Source organism: Limulus polyphemus, unplaced genomic scaffold (genome assembly GCF_000517525.1).
Source record: "Limulus polyphemus unplaced genomic scaffold, Limulus_polyphemus-2.1.2 Scaffold1910, whole genome shotgun sequence".
Taxonomy (NCBI): domain Eukaryota; kingdom Metazoa; phylum Arthropoda; class Merostomata; order Xiphosura; family Limulidae; genus Limulus; species Limulus polyphemus.
In genome coordinates, this window is record NW_013667520.1 from 192334 (window position 1) to 209357 (window position 17024).

Genomic DNA, 17024 nt, shown 5'->3' on the forward strand with positions numbered 1-17024 from the left:
AATTCCTTCATCAGAAACGCCCTTCACTCGTCAATCGGAAAGTTGTTCTTTTTCTCCACGACAATGCACGTCCACATGTGGCACGTTTTACACAACACAAGATTATGGAGTTGGGTTGGGAAGTTCTCCCCCACCATATTCTCCAGATATGGCACCATCAGATTAACAAATTTTTCGTTCGCTGCAACACCATCTTAATGGGAAAACGTATGCAAATTTGGAAGGTGTTAAAGAGGACATCGACATTTTTTTTTTTTTTTTGCTTCAGAGCCAAGTGATAACTTTAAATCAGGACATTAACAATCTGATTGTAAGATGGAAAAGCATCATCGATAAGAATGAAGACTATTTCATTTACTAAATGTTTTGTTTTGATATAAAAGTTGTTTGGGTTTTTTCATCTAAAAAATAGCGACATCAATTTCTTGACAACCTAATACTATATGTAACGTCCCATTCCTTAAGTTTGTGCATGCTTTGTTTGTCTAAGATCGAATTTTAGCTTCGAGATCACAGATTCTTATTTTATATTTTGATCAGGTTTTAAAGTTTAAAGTATAGATTGGACGTGTGGTCATATTCAGATAAAGGATGGAAATATTGTGGCATTTTGACATATAATTCATATTTTATACTTATACGTGTCTAATACCCAAAAAATTCATTCTATCTTGTTCCGAGTTTGGACATAGGAACTAGCACTCCTGTGATTAACTTGTTAAAATATTTTTTTTAGATTTTGTAGTTTTATTACAGGGGCAGTTAAATAAGGCTGGTGTCTTCTGGGTAACAAGCATTGCCAATATTTACTCTTTAATGTCTTTTGCCTTTCAGTTTCGTTAGCGTAAGATAGTTGCTGTGTCTGAATGGCTTTACGTTAGCATGAGTGTTGGTGAAAGTTTATTTATAATTCTGATCCTAGTATTTATTAACAACTAAGTAACGATCTGAGTCTACCTGTAAAAAAAAATTCAAGTAAACAAGTATGAAACCCTTCTTTTTTCTTTCAGTCTTCCGCACGTAAAAGTCGAGTTTTGTGTATCTTAACAATTCCACGCCAGACAACCAGAGTGCTAAATTTTGCATTGTAGTGTATCGTCAACCGAGTAACTTCAATATACTATACTTTGTAGCTTTTTTCACAGTTAAATGATATAATAAAGAATGTGTTGTGTCTGGTCCATCACTTCACTTCGCCAAAATACATAACTTGGGAATCAACATTTATCTTGCTTTTCTCTCCAATCTTGTGCTTGTCGTTACATTTAACTTTTGACAAACTATAATGAATCATTAATTCTTCTGTGTTGTTTTACCAGATGATTTTTTCGATCTCAGTCTTCCTCAAACACCTTTTTCGCAGGGGTGATAAACTACTAAACGTACGTTAATACATATATATCATAAAGTATTTATCAATAACACTAATTTACCCTTCAGAAGTTATAAATTTGTAGATATCTATGAAACCTCTAACTTGGTTGCCAAGTGTTTACATAGTACTGTAACGTAGTAGTGTTTAATCATCTCATTCGGTGAAAATTACACGAATATTCTAAATATTTCAGTTTGCATTAACAAAGTGTTGTTTAATATTTCTTCTTCAGTGTCAGTTGATTACGGTGATTATATTTGTATTCTCAAACAAAGGGCAAGGCTTACGGTAAACGAATTATTATAAGTTTTGGCACAAAACTACACAATGGGCCACCCAAGCTCTGTTCACCGCGGGGAATTAAACTCCGGATTTTAGCGCTGTAAGTCTTTAAACTTGCCGCGGAAACATTGGTAGACAAGCATTTTAAGAACTCATAAGAAGCTCAACATATGGACTATGGATTGATGAGTTGTCTCATGCCATATTTAGTCCAGTAAGATAATAAAAGTGGACATCTCAGTAGACTGTGTAAAATGAACAGTCCTTAACTTATGTTGTTTTACCATGATGACTACAGACCCTGTAGTTTGTCCCTGAAGAAGAAAGATCCACTTTCGAAAGCGCTCGGGTTATAAGGTTTTTTATTCATTTTTATTAAGACTTCTTGAACCTACGTGTTTTTCTAACATCATAAATGTACAGACCTTATGTGATATGATTATGAAGTGAACATCTCAGTAGAGTGTGTAAAGTTAACAGTCTGGTAGGCAAAGTTAGCCTAGGATGACAAAACCAAGTAAACTTTATATAATACCTTTAGTTTTAATAGGGTGAACTATCTCGTGCTAGAGGTACCTTTTGGCGTTTCTTGCTAACCTAGAAACTGTGGTCATAAACACAAAAACTGTAAAATTGTAAAATAAAAAAAGTTTCTATTGAAGTCTAGAAACTCTCGCAGTCAGAAAGACGACGAAAGGTGTTGGAAAATGTGACATTTTATTCGTGTAATGTTGTTTATGTTAATCCATGGGAATATGGCATTTTGAAATCTGTCAAATGCCTAAAGTTTTTTAAAGTTGTGAAGATGCTCCCAGTGTGTCATAAATTATCCCGAGGGCTGTGTTAGGAGTCATTGTGGACTTATACTCATGGATCGTAAAACCAACTCAAGAATAAAATTTGTGATCACACGTGCCCGTGCCTGTGGAGCATGTGAGGAGTGTGGGCACGTGACCAAAAATTGATCGTGTTTAGCCTGAAGGGCAGTCACCTGAGAGTAGGGGAACAATCAGCTTGCCAGTCCTATAATCCTATCTAGAAGTAGGCTTAAACTTGTAATATTTGCGGACTGTTTACATGGAAAAATAATGTGACATTATTATTTACATCCATTTTATGAACATGATAAAATAATTATGTGTTGTGATTAATGCTTATAGACACCGTATTTGGTGCCCTTTTTTTCACTTACACGTTATAATTCGAGTATTATTTCAATTGCGACAAGTGATATCTATATATATGTATTATAATAAGATTCTGTGTCTGTATGTTTCTGCGTGTGTGTGTCTGTGTGTCACGTAACTCTTCTTAAACCGCTGGTCGCACCGACTTCCAAGCGGTACCACACGAATCGTCTCGGACCTGGTGTTTGCACAATGACAAAATTTTTCACCCCACCCCTTGGTGAACTCAGAGACTTCCTGTAAAACCCTTCTTCTAAACTGTTGGACTCACCAACTTCTAACTGGTGCCAAACGAATTGTCTCGACCCCGAGTTTGCAAAAAGGTAAAAACTTTTCACCCAACCCCTTAGGGAACCCTGGTATTTCGCGAAAACACTTTTACGGTGATTCTCCGAAAGGTGTATATTTCATTGAAGTTCTAGATTAAAATTATATTTATAAATTGCCACTCATGGATCCAAACTTTTCCTTTCGACTGTTACCTCTAGCTATGTTATACATATATATATAGTGGGTGTTATTTTTACAGAAAAAATATTCATTATTATCTGAATATAGACTATTTATTTACTCACAAATATAAAAATTGTTTTCCCAGGTATTACTGAAAAAATATAATTTATCGTATCGACTGTTACTCATGCAAGTTTGAAATACGTTCATGTTCTTGCATTTTTATCAGAATTATCGAACATCGAATTGTCAGTGTCTATATCTTTTATTTCCGGTGTGGAATTCCTTGGCGCCAAGAGAGTGTCATCAATATTTAATTACATGAATCAGATCTTCCTCTTCCATGAATGAATGAATGCCTTACTACAGAAATATATCAATGTTTTCTTACAGTTTTAAGGTAACCTTGGTTTACTTAATAGTCTGAGGCGTCTGATATTGAGTTACACTGGTTACTAATGGCAGGAAGTATTATGTATGATCAAGGGAAATCTGCCTGTCAACAGCTCAGAAAGACTTAATGAATAGTATGACATTTAGAGAAACTGTTGTATACATTTATCTGAGGAATGTTTCCACACTGTGTTTTGCGAGTAATCTTTGGGACTCCAGTATTACTGATCACAATATATCCTACGTACATGTATATAATAAACTGACCTTGGAAAAGGAAGACACAAACAAGTATCAAGGCTGTCTCAGCAAACACTTTCGAAATATAACCCAAGTGTAGGAAACATAGAAATATAACCCAAGTGTAGGAAACATAGAAATATAACCCAAGTGTAGGAAACATAGAAATATAACAAGTGTAGGAAACATAGAAATATAACCCAAGTGTAGGAAACATAGCAATATAACCCAAGTGTAGGAAACATAGAAATATAACCCAAGTGTAGGAAACATAGAAATATAACTCAAGTGTAGGAAACATAGAAATATAACCCAAGTGTAGGAAACATAGAAATATAACTCAAGTGTAGGAAACATAGAAATATAACCTAAGTGTAGGAAACATAGAAATACAACTCAAGTGTAGGAAACATAGAAATATAACCCAAGTGTAGGAAATATAGAAATATAACCCAAGTGTAGGAAATATAGCAATATAACCCAAGTGTAGGAAACATAGAAATATAACTCAAGTGTAGGAAACATAGAACTATAACCCAAGTGTAGGAAACATAGAAATATAACTCAAGTGTAGGAAACATAGAAATATAACCCAAGTGTAGGAAACATAGAAATATAACTCAAGTGTAGGAAACATAGAAATATAACCCAAGTGTAGGAAACATAGAAATATAACCCAAGTGTAGGAAACATAGAAATGAATTTAAATATTCTATTCTAAGTTCCTTAATTTTGATTAATTTAATCCCAATCAATACAACTCGGTTTTAAGTTCAATAAATGAACTTTCCGACTAAAGTTTCTGATACTTTTATTGTTATTTTAGCAGAATTTGTGTTGAAAAATTATAAACACCGCATTCAAGACTTCATGTTATCGCTTTTCAGATTTCTCCAAGATATTATCACAGCTGGGAGTAATCAAAAACTCTTTACATCAGATGACAAAAGGCTCTAATGATTTTCTTCAGGCCCAACAACTAGATTTCACGTATACTTTATTTACTTTTGGTTTCGGTACTCTGAACTATAGGACTGTATTACTAATATCCGGTTGGACCTATTTCATTTTTGGAAAACGACAAACGGTCATGGCTATTGAATTGGTGTGACTCCGTAAGTTAAGAATATAACTTCAGTCAATCATTTCATATTCGTCAAAGCAGTAATAAGGATTTTATATTTTATTGAGGGATCGATTGTAGGTAGGTAGTTTGTTTGTTTTGTTTTAAATCCAAAACTGCACAATAGGCTATCCCCGCTTTTCCCATCACAAAGATTAACCCCAATTTTGGCGTTTAACCTCTCAAGCTTACTTTTCAGCTAAGAGGATCTGGGTAGCTTGAGTAGTTAAAAGTACCATAGTTGTAGCAAATAATCAGCTACAAGTCTTTGGCCAAGTAATGGTTTTCTATGATTATTGTTTGTGTTAAATATATATAGTATCACCTTGTATTGAGTTATGATTACACTCCGTTCATTGAAGAACAAACAGAAATAAACACTCATTTTCAACACCTCCATGGGAGTCTTGATCGAATCCCAGAAAATATTAATGTTGAGATGTGGTTCATTATATCCTGTGGAAATAAACCAAAATATTGCATATGAAATTAATGTTGATATAGTAATAGTGCTATTTCATATACGTGTTTTACTGCACTCAGTAGATATTGCATATATAATTCATTCTAAAATAGCATCTTTCTTTGTTAGATTTCAAAACATATTACAAAGTTTAGATAAATAATAAAAAGTACTAACCACTGAACATAAATAACCGTATATATAATTACAACATTATATCACTTTTGTCGTAGTAACTGAAACCTGGGCTAAACTTAGGATAAAATCTAGTTTGTCCAAGAAAGATATTCACAAAATACCAGTAGAGCTAGATTTGGATGAATGTGATTGTCAACACATGATATGTACGTTCGAAACGTTAATGACGAACACAACAGAAAGTTAGAAGATACATGTTTATTCGTGAATGTAATGTTAATCTTGCATGTTTATTCTCAAGATCGAAAGTATAGATGAGTTATTCATCTTTATTGTACTTTCCTAAAATTATCCAGATACACTTTAATCATTTGATTATTGAAGATCTGAAGTACTAAGGTACTTGACCAGTTGAACGATGTGTGTGTGTATTTACTGTTGTGTGATTTAATGGTCTCCTGTTTTCCTGGGATGTATTTACTGTTGTGTGATTTAATGATCTCATCTTTTCCTGGGATGTATTTACTGTTGTGTGATTTAATGATCTCATCTTTTCCTGGGATGTATTTACTGTTGTGTGATTTAATGATCTCATCTTTTCCTGGGATGTATTTACTGTTGTGTGATTTAATGGTCTCCTGTTTTCCTGGGATGTATTTACTGTTGTGTGATTTAATGATCTCATCTTTTCCAGGGACGTATTTACTGTTGTGTGATTTAATGGTCTCCTGTTTTCCAGGGACGTATTTACTGTTGTGTGATTTAATGGTCTCCTGTTTTCCAGGGACGTATTTACTGTTGTGTGATTTAATGGTCTCCTGTTTTCCAGGGACGTATTTACTGTTGTGTGATTTAATGATCTCATCTTTTCCAGGGACGACCGTGGAGATCAGCTCTGGTTTAATGGATATGTATGATACACTCATACGAAAAGACAAGATTGAAGAGCAGCAGGATAAGGCCTGTACAGATAAAGAAGCCCTCGGTAGCTCTGGGGTAAATGAAACAGCCAATAATAGCTTCGGTGAAGTGTCGCCAAGTTATTCCAACAAAACCCTTCACGATGAGAAACTTTCCGGAGGACTGCCAGCAACCAGCAGTAGGGAGAGAAATATCTTATCCAGACGGAGTATGTCTGTTACAGACACATATCACACTGTGGGCAAAAAGAGGCCGCTCAGCACGAGTTCCGTGTCGTCTTCGTCCTCGTCTTCGTCGTCTTCCCTTCCCCGCAATGGTATAGACGTTAAAAAATCTTACCTGGCCAGCATAGAAAGCCTGGATGACGATGATGATGTGAGTAGATATGGGGAGGGACGCACAGGTGCACATTGTTCTCGAGATCAGCTACCCCATGCCAGAGAGAGAAGAAGTCTTGGTAGCCTCTCTGAATGTGGTGGTAGTGAAGAAAACTCTACTATCACTTCCCCGTCCCGACAAACTTCATATGATCCGAACCTGGGTCTTATCGACCGCGTCATTTTAGAAATTGTGGACACCGAACGAACCTACGTCAAAGATCTCAACGAAATAATCGAGGTTAGTCGCTTTGTGTTTGTTAGAACTGCAATAATTATATCTAGCCTCTTATAATATTACCACTCCGTGTTTATTGTATCAGTCACAAATCTTCAACCATTGTGCACATACGAGATTCATTGAAATTTGACTTATATCTGTATTGCTTCAGCTCGACATATGGAACAAATGCAGCGTAGAATCGTTGGTGTACGATTTTATAACACACATCCACGATTTTTATATCAATGATATATTGTTAGACTTCGTTTAGAAAGAGTTTAAAGATAAACTGTGATAGATAGAGAAGGCTGTTCAAATATTAATAGACCATACAAAATCCTCAAGTTAGAACGAAACATGAAAGTAATATGATTTTCAGTTTCATTGCAGACTAATGGGTATTACCAAATAATGATTTTACTCCTACATCAACTGTTTATCCTTATATGTGTGATACAATGATTTAACCACCATCTATGTAACGTTTGCCACTTCTCATATAGCTTACAGATAAAATTTGTTATGAAAGAAGTGTGAAAAGCTACAAAGAAAAAACAAACATTTTCACAAGATGCTTATTTTCCTTTTTTTTTCTTTCCATTTTTTATTGTACGACAAGGATTTGAAACAAAGATATATTTTTATTATACAAAAATTCTTACAGGATCCTAGGCTAAACTGAAAGTCTTTTGACTTATCTCCATAAGTAAAAAATGAATAAAACTAATTCAACATTTCTGGGACTATTTGAATACTCTCTCTCTCAACTGTATGTAACACCAATCAGAAAATGTTTTGATGTATTAGCTGTAATTAGAAAGTCGACACGTACAGAAGAGTTTATTTAAAGGTTTATTTCTGCTATTTGAATGTATGTTTCAAGCACCTTCCAGCCATGAGAAGGTAGTATTATGTACTGAGCTTTCAGTTGATCTTATTTGGGTTAATAGATGAGTCAAGTCACAGACTTGTTTAAAGGATATCCAAGCTGTAATAACTCTATTGTAGTGATTTCTACAAATCAACAAAACTTATTGAACTGAACTTTCTCGAGAAACTAAAACCAGTAACTTGTCTTAAAATATTCACGTTTCTTAATAATACCTAGTGTCACTAACATAAAGTTTACTACGCCTGTCTCGAAGAATCGTAGACACTGAACGAAACTTCGGCTAAAACGGTACACTGGGCTGTGAAGCTTTAAGTTAATTTATTTGCCGTTTACTTTGAATCTTAGCTTTCATTGTATACTTTTTTTTTTGTAAAAACTTTATCCGTTTGGAACTGTGGCACCCATAAATTTTCCTTGTCGCGAGTTCGATTACCGTCATCGAATATGATGGCTAATCCAGCTTTTCGTTAGTAAAAGAGTAACCCAAGAGTTGGCTGTAGGTGGTGTTGACTAGTTGCCTTCCCTCTAGTCTATCGCTTCTAAATTAGGGACGGCTAGGGCAGATATCCCTCGAGTAGTTTTGCACAAAATTCATTAAACAAACAAAAAATGAATTATCATCAGAAACATAATCACTGTATAATGTTAATAATTCTATGTCGTTCTAGATTGAGCTAGTTATTCGTTTTTTCAAGGAAAAATCTTCGATTTACATTAAAGAAAAAAGGATCAAACAATTATTTACATTACAAATAACACAATATAGTTAATTTTAACTTGACGTAAAAATCATTAATGAAATAGTAGTGACTAAACAATAGTAGTATTGAAGTCTCAGTAAAAAGCATATTAGAGTGTTTAGTCACCATGCAGATAGTACAAGTTCCAGAACTTATTGTGATGTTTCCTAAGCTACCAAACGATAATGTACAGTCATACGCACCCACCGGTTCAGCGTTGCGCCTTTCACCCTAATTAGTCTGGCTGCCATATTCTGTAGTTGGTCTTCCAGGTCTTCTTGCTTTCCTCTCCTCTTCGCCATCTCATGCCATCCTCCCACCTTCTTTTTGGCCTTCCTCTTGATATTTTTCCATGCAATTACCATCGCTCACCTTTTTTTCCAAGCTTTGTTCCATACACATCCTGTTTAGGTTAACACCTCTCCTTTGCCATTCTTCGCACCTCCTTTTTTGCCATCCTCTGATACCAACTTATTCCTACAAATACATTTTAGGCACATACCATCGAAACTATTCGATCTCTGTTCCTGCTGTTTTGTCCATGTACAACTTTCTACCCATTCAGCATAACTAGTGTTATTGTAGCATTAATCATTTTGATCTTGGTCTTTAGGCTGATATCCCTTCGTTTTCACAGTAACTTATTCAAATTATTAAATGTTCCTCATGCTAGTGCCAACAGTTGATATTTTCGTTTTATACCTCACTTCCTAAACATATAAAACTGTCAAGTTTCTCAATCCTTTTCTTCCCAAGTCCCAATCCATCCTTCACAGCTAGTTTATTCCTCATGAGTTTCACACATTTTGTCCTTGGCTCACTTACAATCCAGACGAAATTATCAACTTGATGACTAAACCTTCCGAGGAGGGTGGCTAACACAGTATAAACAGTACTGTTTCATCTACATACTCCAGACCTCGGATTATGGTGTTTTTCACAATTACACCTTCTTCGTTTTAGTACGTCAGTATAAACTTTCGATAAATCAGTATTAGCTGATATTAGTGCGCGCCGTAGTTCTTTTCTCTTTATAATCTGTTTGGTTGCGGATGCCTGATCGCACACTGGTTGCCTCACATTTCTTTCTCCATGATATCCATTATTCTGTTCAACAGAACTGTTGCAGAAATATTTTCCCGCTGCGCTTAGTAAACTTATCCCTCTTGCTCTATTGTTATTCTTCTCTGTTATATTTCTTGTTATACCATAACAATCTTGCTCGAAACATCCGATATCCTTTTTGTTTTCCATCTAGCCTGAATCACTCTTCTTATTCTCTTTTTTAATTCATTTCCCCCAAACTTAACCAGTCACAGAGGTAAATTATCAACTCCTGGCGCCTTCTCCATTTTTTTATTAACTGTTCTTTTGCATTTTTTAACTTTCTCCTCGTGCACATCCATCCTAAGGCCTGCGTCTACTACCTGAAGGTTTTCAATTCTTTGCAGGGTTTATATTTGTGTATTGAGACTCTTCATGGTTCAGTAGTGTGTCGAAATGCTCTTCCATCAATTCTTTCCAATGTTTGATATTTATCCATCAGTAACGTCTGTCCGTCTGATGCTCTCACAGGGTCTCGGACCTTCAGTCTAAAGAAAAATTTCTTAGAATCATGCTTCTTGAAGACATCTTCTACTGTTCTTTAAAAAGTTGTCATTCATTCTTTATCCTCACGCAGTTTAACTTGTTGTGACCTTCTCTTCTCTTCTACTGTTGTCCCCAATTCCTGTTTGGTCTTGTCCCTTGTTTCCGCTTCTTATCTTATTTTCAGTTCTTGTAGTCAGTCGGCTTATTCCTTTTCTTCTTTTTTTTTTTTTTACATTTATCTGATACCCATTACATCCTATATCTTATTACGTTAAACATTTCAAAATATTAAATCAGGTAATACAAGTCCAGTTTTTATACATCATATTCCAGAGTTTAGGTTACGATAATCAAGTTCTTGATATGTACGCATGGGAATGCTGAAAATATTTCCGTTTCAGCATAACGTTAGAAACATTTCAGATACTGATGTCTGAATTTTGTATTGCAAACTATATGTTTGAGCTTGTTTGAAGTTAAGCACAAAGCTACACAATGGACTATTGTGCTCTGCCCACCACGGGTATCGAAACCCGGATTCTATCGTTGTAAATCCGCAGACACACCGCTGTACCAATGGGGGGGGGGAACTATATGTTTTGTGATTGGAAAGAGCCTAATGTTTACAATGTTTACATGCTTTTGAAATTACATTTATCGTTTCAAGAGTAACCACTAGATATAGTGATTAACATGGTACGTTTAGCTTGCACTTCACTTGGCGTATCAGATTACAAAAATAATGACAGTTAATTTTTAATTATTGCCGTGATGGAGCCTTCACGTATTTGACTAAAAAAATCATCGTGAGTTTCACTTGCTTTATACTATACATGCCGATATCTAAGTCGGTGTGACAAGAATATTTACTACCTAGTTATTTATATGGCATACCAAATAAATATCGCTTACACAGAACACTGAATGTACGAGGTCACGCAGGTCACTGTCGTAATGAGGCAGTGACCTTGTTTTCGAGGACGTAACTTTACAAAATTCAACATAGTTAATTTGGATAACTGGGTTGATTATACAAGCCTAAAGATCAACAACAACAGAAAGTTAAATATTTGTGGACATCAGTAATATAATAAAAATACACAAGAAAATATCACATTCAATCCGATAAACTTACTTCAATAAAACTTACAAAGTACTGAGTTAAAAGTAACTGTAACTTCTTTCTGTAAGTTTTAGAATGAGTGTATACAAATTAAGGCTAATTACGGTAAAATACTTTTTTGCATGATATTTTTCAGTTGTTTCTATTGGCAGACTTTTAGCACTGCGATAAAAGTTTAGCATGATATGCATATCTTATATATACATTACATTTAAAGATATTACCTTCAGCGAGTTGTCGGTTATACCTACTTGTCATATGGTTCTTTGTTATTCTCTGTAGATCCCAATGCACAAAATCTATGCTAAGGTACCATAATCAAGGGAAGTATTTTGTTTATTGATCAATTCAATTTACAAAGTCAATCACAACATCATAAACTGTTGCATATAAATTCACCTTAAAATAAAATATATTCACGGTACTGGTTCGCACGTAATAAACAACTCGGGCCATTTCGAGTAAATATAGTAAATGGCCGAGATTTTCTGATTTACACCCACTCACACACAAACACACATATATATATACACACAAGATGTACCCTTGGGAGAATTGGTCCTTCAAAAATATACGTGACAAGTCTAGAGGGGAAGCTATGTATGTGCCTCCTTATTGCTTTCAAACCATAAAACGCTTGAAATTTGTGTTGACAAGATGGCCCTCCGCATTACTTGCACTCATCGCTGTTCGATGCTATTTTCTGTTGAATAAAAAAATCAACAAAATAAAACGAAAACTCGAGTATAACAACAACGTTACCAGGACTGCATTCAACCCTGAACGCATTGTTCTTCTTCTATAGTTCTGAGTACATCGACACAGATATCTATCTATCTACTGATATATTGACAAGGTTTTAGACAGGGTGTCGCCCATGTTTTTGGAAAGCCATACGTATAATATTGTTGGTATCAGCCGAATGGACTTATAGGATATTGATATAGATCAAAATCTTATCATTTTATTTTGAGTTACTCAACATGAACGGCTGTCTGCCATGTGTTTCTGGATAATACAAGAGTAAAGACGGAATGAAAATCAATTGAACTAGTAACAGAAAATAAAATTGGTCACTTAAATGTATAAAGAAGAGGAGTAAACTAAATGAAATGTTATTGGGCTAGCATGTTAATAATTCTGAATGCAAAGGCCGCTATATAAGATTTTTAAGAGAACAGTGAGAATACGTTAAATATGTATATACATAATACGACAAGAAGAACATCTTTCTTTAAGTTTTACTGGTTAAATTTGAAATAATCTACTTCATATTATTGGTTCCTGGCGAATAGACCTGTTGCCGTTCGAAACATGCAGTTGTGTAGGAGGAAATATAAAAAAATACCCTGTCTCATTATTATCACCTTGAGAGTTAAAGCCTGTAAGGAATTGTGATCCAATATGGTAGAAACACCTGTTAAAAAAATAAGCGTTATTAAAAAAATAGAGAGACTTCGTTATTACCCCTATAGTCTCTATATTACTTGAATGTTGTTCTTTACTATCCGAAAGATAAAATTTTCAAGTTATTTCCAACAGATGTACGGTACGGCCAGTTTTACGCCAAAACTCTGACTGATCATCTTCAAATTCACCTGAACTAATCTTTTATGTGCAAGAATTGAGAATCAGTGTCTCTGAGTCATGAAAACAAATAAAATATTCAGAGTATATAACACCTTTCCCATTTACTCAGGCATACACATCAACACAGAACGATATCCACTAAGCTTTTGGTTATACAGAATATGAATATTGGGTATATTAGCCTTCAAAGTATTATTACGAAGAAAATTCCTATAACATACTCTTGGTCAATTTTGGAACTCTGTCGCAGCTTGATCTTCTCAAAATGTTACTCTCCGTCTCCTTTATAGTATACACGTCATTCAACATATCACTATACAACCACAAGTATGTTTCGTTATACCCCATGATCACTTGTCAGAAACCAAGATTTTATTTTTTCGTCAAGAACGTTAAATATCGACTGTCTTTTAATCCTGCATGTCAGTCTGTCACTGTAATTTTCAGTTAACATCTTATAATTCATACATAAATACTATCACACACTGAATATATCATGTTTTTAACATGTAGTTTATCTTGAAATAATATTTTTATTTGATTAAGTTGATATTTATTTGAAAAGAAAGATTCTGTGAAAATAATAGTTGTTCAAATCCTATATGTTTTTTTTGTTTCACCTGTATCTAAAATTAAGAAATGTGGAAAACTATTTGTAAGATTCAGAAACAAAATACTACGATTTTGTTTCTGCCAGCTTAATATTTCCATTTATTTCAGATGTTTGCTGCATGCTGGCAACTATTTTGTTTCTGCCAGATGCTGCTTAATATTTCCATTTATTTCAGATGTTTGCTGCATGCTGGCAACTATTTTGTTTCTGCCAGATGCTGCTTAATATTCCATTTATTTCAGATGTTTGCTGCATGCTGGCAACTATTTTGAAACTTTTGTTATTATTACTTTACTTCCTAAGCCATCACAGAAGGAACCGCAATGTTTATTTTGTTTAATTTATAAATTCTTTAATTACCTGTTGTCTTATCTCAGATCAAGGAAATTTAAGAATATGAGATAAACTCATACGAACTTTCATCTCGAATTTTTCGCACAAAGCAGGATATTGTCTTAACTTCTATATAATAATTGGAGCCAGTTGGTTGAGTTTTAATTAGGTTCTCTGTCAAGGTAAATGTCTGTTGCCTTAAAAATAATTAAGTAATACATGAGCATTATAGGTAAAATGATTTTGTTCATCTGGACGTTTAATCGGACAGGTGCGTATGTATTTCGAAGTAGAATGTTACATATTTATATATTTATATAAGTTAAAAGGGAAGGTGCACACAATACGATTTTTTGCTATTGAAGTAGAAAGGGTGTAATGTCTTTAAAGGAACTATACGATGTATGTTCAAAATTAATTTTACGATAGGTAACAAAAAACCCGCTGTGAAGCCAGTAAAATCCAGTATTACGTCTTACGTTAATAAGGGAGCAATTTCGATTTAAATATATAAATATGGGTAAAACAAGTTGCAGAGAAGGGAAGATTGGCATGTGGGTAGGATTTGTATAGAGCGATGGGGTACACCGACTGTCAAACGAATTCCAGAGAAGGGAAGATTGGCATGTGGGTAGGATTTGTATGGAGCGATGGGGTACACCGACTGTCAAACGAATTCCTAGTTAGAAAATTCATATGACGCATAAAAACTACAGAATTATTCATTATACGTGACACAACAACTCAGTAAAATTCACAACAATTCTTCTTTGCAAAAATCGAATAACGAGGCATTAGCTGCAAGTTTATAGCACCTGATTTACTCTGTACACAACAGTATTTCGCTATGATCTGGTTCTTACAGCAATTGTTACAGTGCGATGCCTTTTCTAAGCTGGCGAAGCATAGTTATAATTAACTATACTTGTCATGAGACTTTACTCTGACTTGGTTGTTATCGTCTTTTTAAAGGCTGTTCGAAATAAAAACTCTGAAATAGAACACAAGCTTTAATGGAGAAACAACACAAAGCTTTGTTTAATCATTGCAGGCACAGCTGTAAAACAAAATGTTGATACATTCTTATTAGTTATTCACCTAATGCTGATACTTTGTATTTGCATTACTGAAATTATAGATTTATAACCACCCATTTGAGGTCCAACATTGGTCATTGTTAATTATGACAGTAGTAAGTTATTACAATATTACTTATACAACTAACCCAACAATCCAGAATGATCCACAGTATGACAGTAGTAAGTTATTACAATATTACTTATACAACTAACCCAACAATCCAGAATGATCCACATCGCTAAACTTTAGCATTACACTTAATAAGGGCTGTGCACAATTAACATTTGACGAGAGGACAGAATTTGCTTTTCCAATTTATGGTTTTTTGTCTCTAGTGTGAAGCTTAAATCTTTACAACATATATATATATATATATATATGTGTGTGTGTGTGTGTGTGTGTGTGTGTGTGATAATTGTTTAAATAATGATATTATTTTATACCCATTCTTGACTCATATTTAATTATTTCAACACCACAGAGGTTTTAAAGTGTCTAACATATTAAACAGATGTTAGTAAGTTAAACATTTTCAACATTGATTTCTTTGTCTTACTAACACAGTCTAACGCATTAGTAGTTGAATTCAATAAGTTTGGTAGTTGGAGTGTTGTATTACAATCTTTACGAGTATATGTAATTGATTTCCTTATTATGCCGCACATTTTTCATTTATAGTTTCACTAGACTGTTGCTAAGCCCCCTATTTATCATGAACTACGTTAATTCTGTTTAATATAATTGTTTTTGTTTAAATTGTATTTTGTGCGAAGAGAATGGTGTTTGGTGATGGTGTATTATTCGATTCCGTCAAGGTCTTCTGCACTTTTGAATACCTCCTAGATACTGTTGGCAGAAAGTCCAAAGTTAATCTTGCATGTTTCAGTAGCAACAGCTTAGAGCAAGTTTTTATTAATATACTTGGAGAGATACGAGAGATAAAGACAAACATATATATATAAAATACACCAGTTTCCTAAAGCGTAATTAAAATTCGAATTTAGACTAAAAATTTGTTAGTTTTATATCACGTACAATGGTTATCTTCGGGCAAATACAAGAAACGCAAAACTTAACCTGATTTAAATTAAACAGTTTTTGAACTCCTGGCCCTGATGAAACCGCAAAGGCAAAACTTTGACTAATACAAAAAGGTTTTTATTATTATCTGGAAGGTAAATGTAGTGATTGCTGAAATGTTTAAATCAATGATCGTTTATGTTAATATTGAAAATGTGAATAGGACTTTGTTTTCTACATTAACCAGATGAATGTTTCATGTGTTTAGCTGAAGATGGCCGTTGTATGTAATCAAAAGATAACAACTCCTTAGTCGTGTTCTAATTTTAATAACAAGAGGTACTCAATAAAGAAATAGTACTAGCTCAAAGAGTAAGTTTTAATATTTCTTGCATACTAGTATATTTTAGTTCATAGTTGGTTTTTTCACTGGAATAACTTTTTAATTTCAGGAGATAAATGAATTGGTGTGAGATCTTATAGAAGGGTTCCATAGTATATGTGTGAGTTCTTATAGAAGGGTTCCATAGTACATGTGTGAGTTCTTATAGAAGGGTTCCATAGTATATGTGTGAGTTCTTATAGAAGGGTTCCATAGTATACGTGTGAGATCTTATAGAAGGGTTCCATAGTATACGTGTGAGTTCTTATAGAAGGGTTCCATAATATATGTGTGAGTTCTTATAGAAGGGTTACATAGTATATGTGTGAGTTCTTATAGAAGGGTTCCATAGTATATGTGTGAGTTCTTATAGAAGTTTCCATAGTATATGTGTGAGTTCTTATAGAAGAGTTCCATAGTATATGTGTGAGTTCTTATAGAAGGGTTCCATAGTATACGTGTGAGTATCTTATAGAAGGGTTCCAT

At 34.2% G+C, this 17024-nt stretch overlaps 1 protein-coding gene across 2 annotated transcripts in view; it reads left to right on the forward strand.

Annotated features, from left to right (window-relative positions):
• Positions 1-17024, forward strand: part of LOC106465329 (pleckstrin homology domain-containing family G member 3-like) — a 62969-nt gene that overhangs the window by 27831 nt on the left and 18114 nt on the right. For both annotated transcript variants that reach the window (XR_002611952.1, XM_013925541.2), the window contains exon 2: positions 6529-7193. Coding sequence is in view for 1 of the 2 variants with exons in the window: in XM_013925541.2 (XP_013780995.1) it covers positions 6529-7193 (665 nt within the window). In the remaining variant the exon portion in view is untranslated. The remainder of the gene's footprint in view (positions 1-6528; positions 7194-17024) is intronic.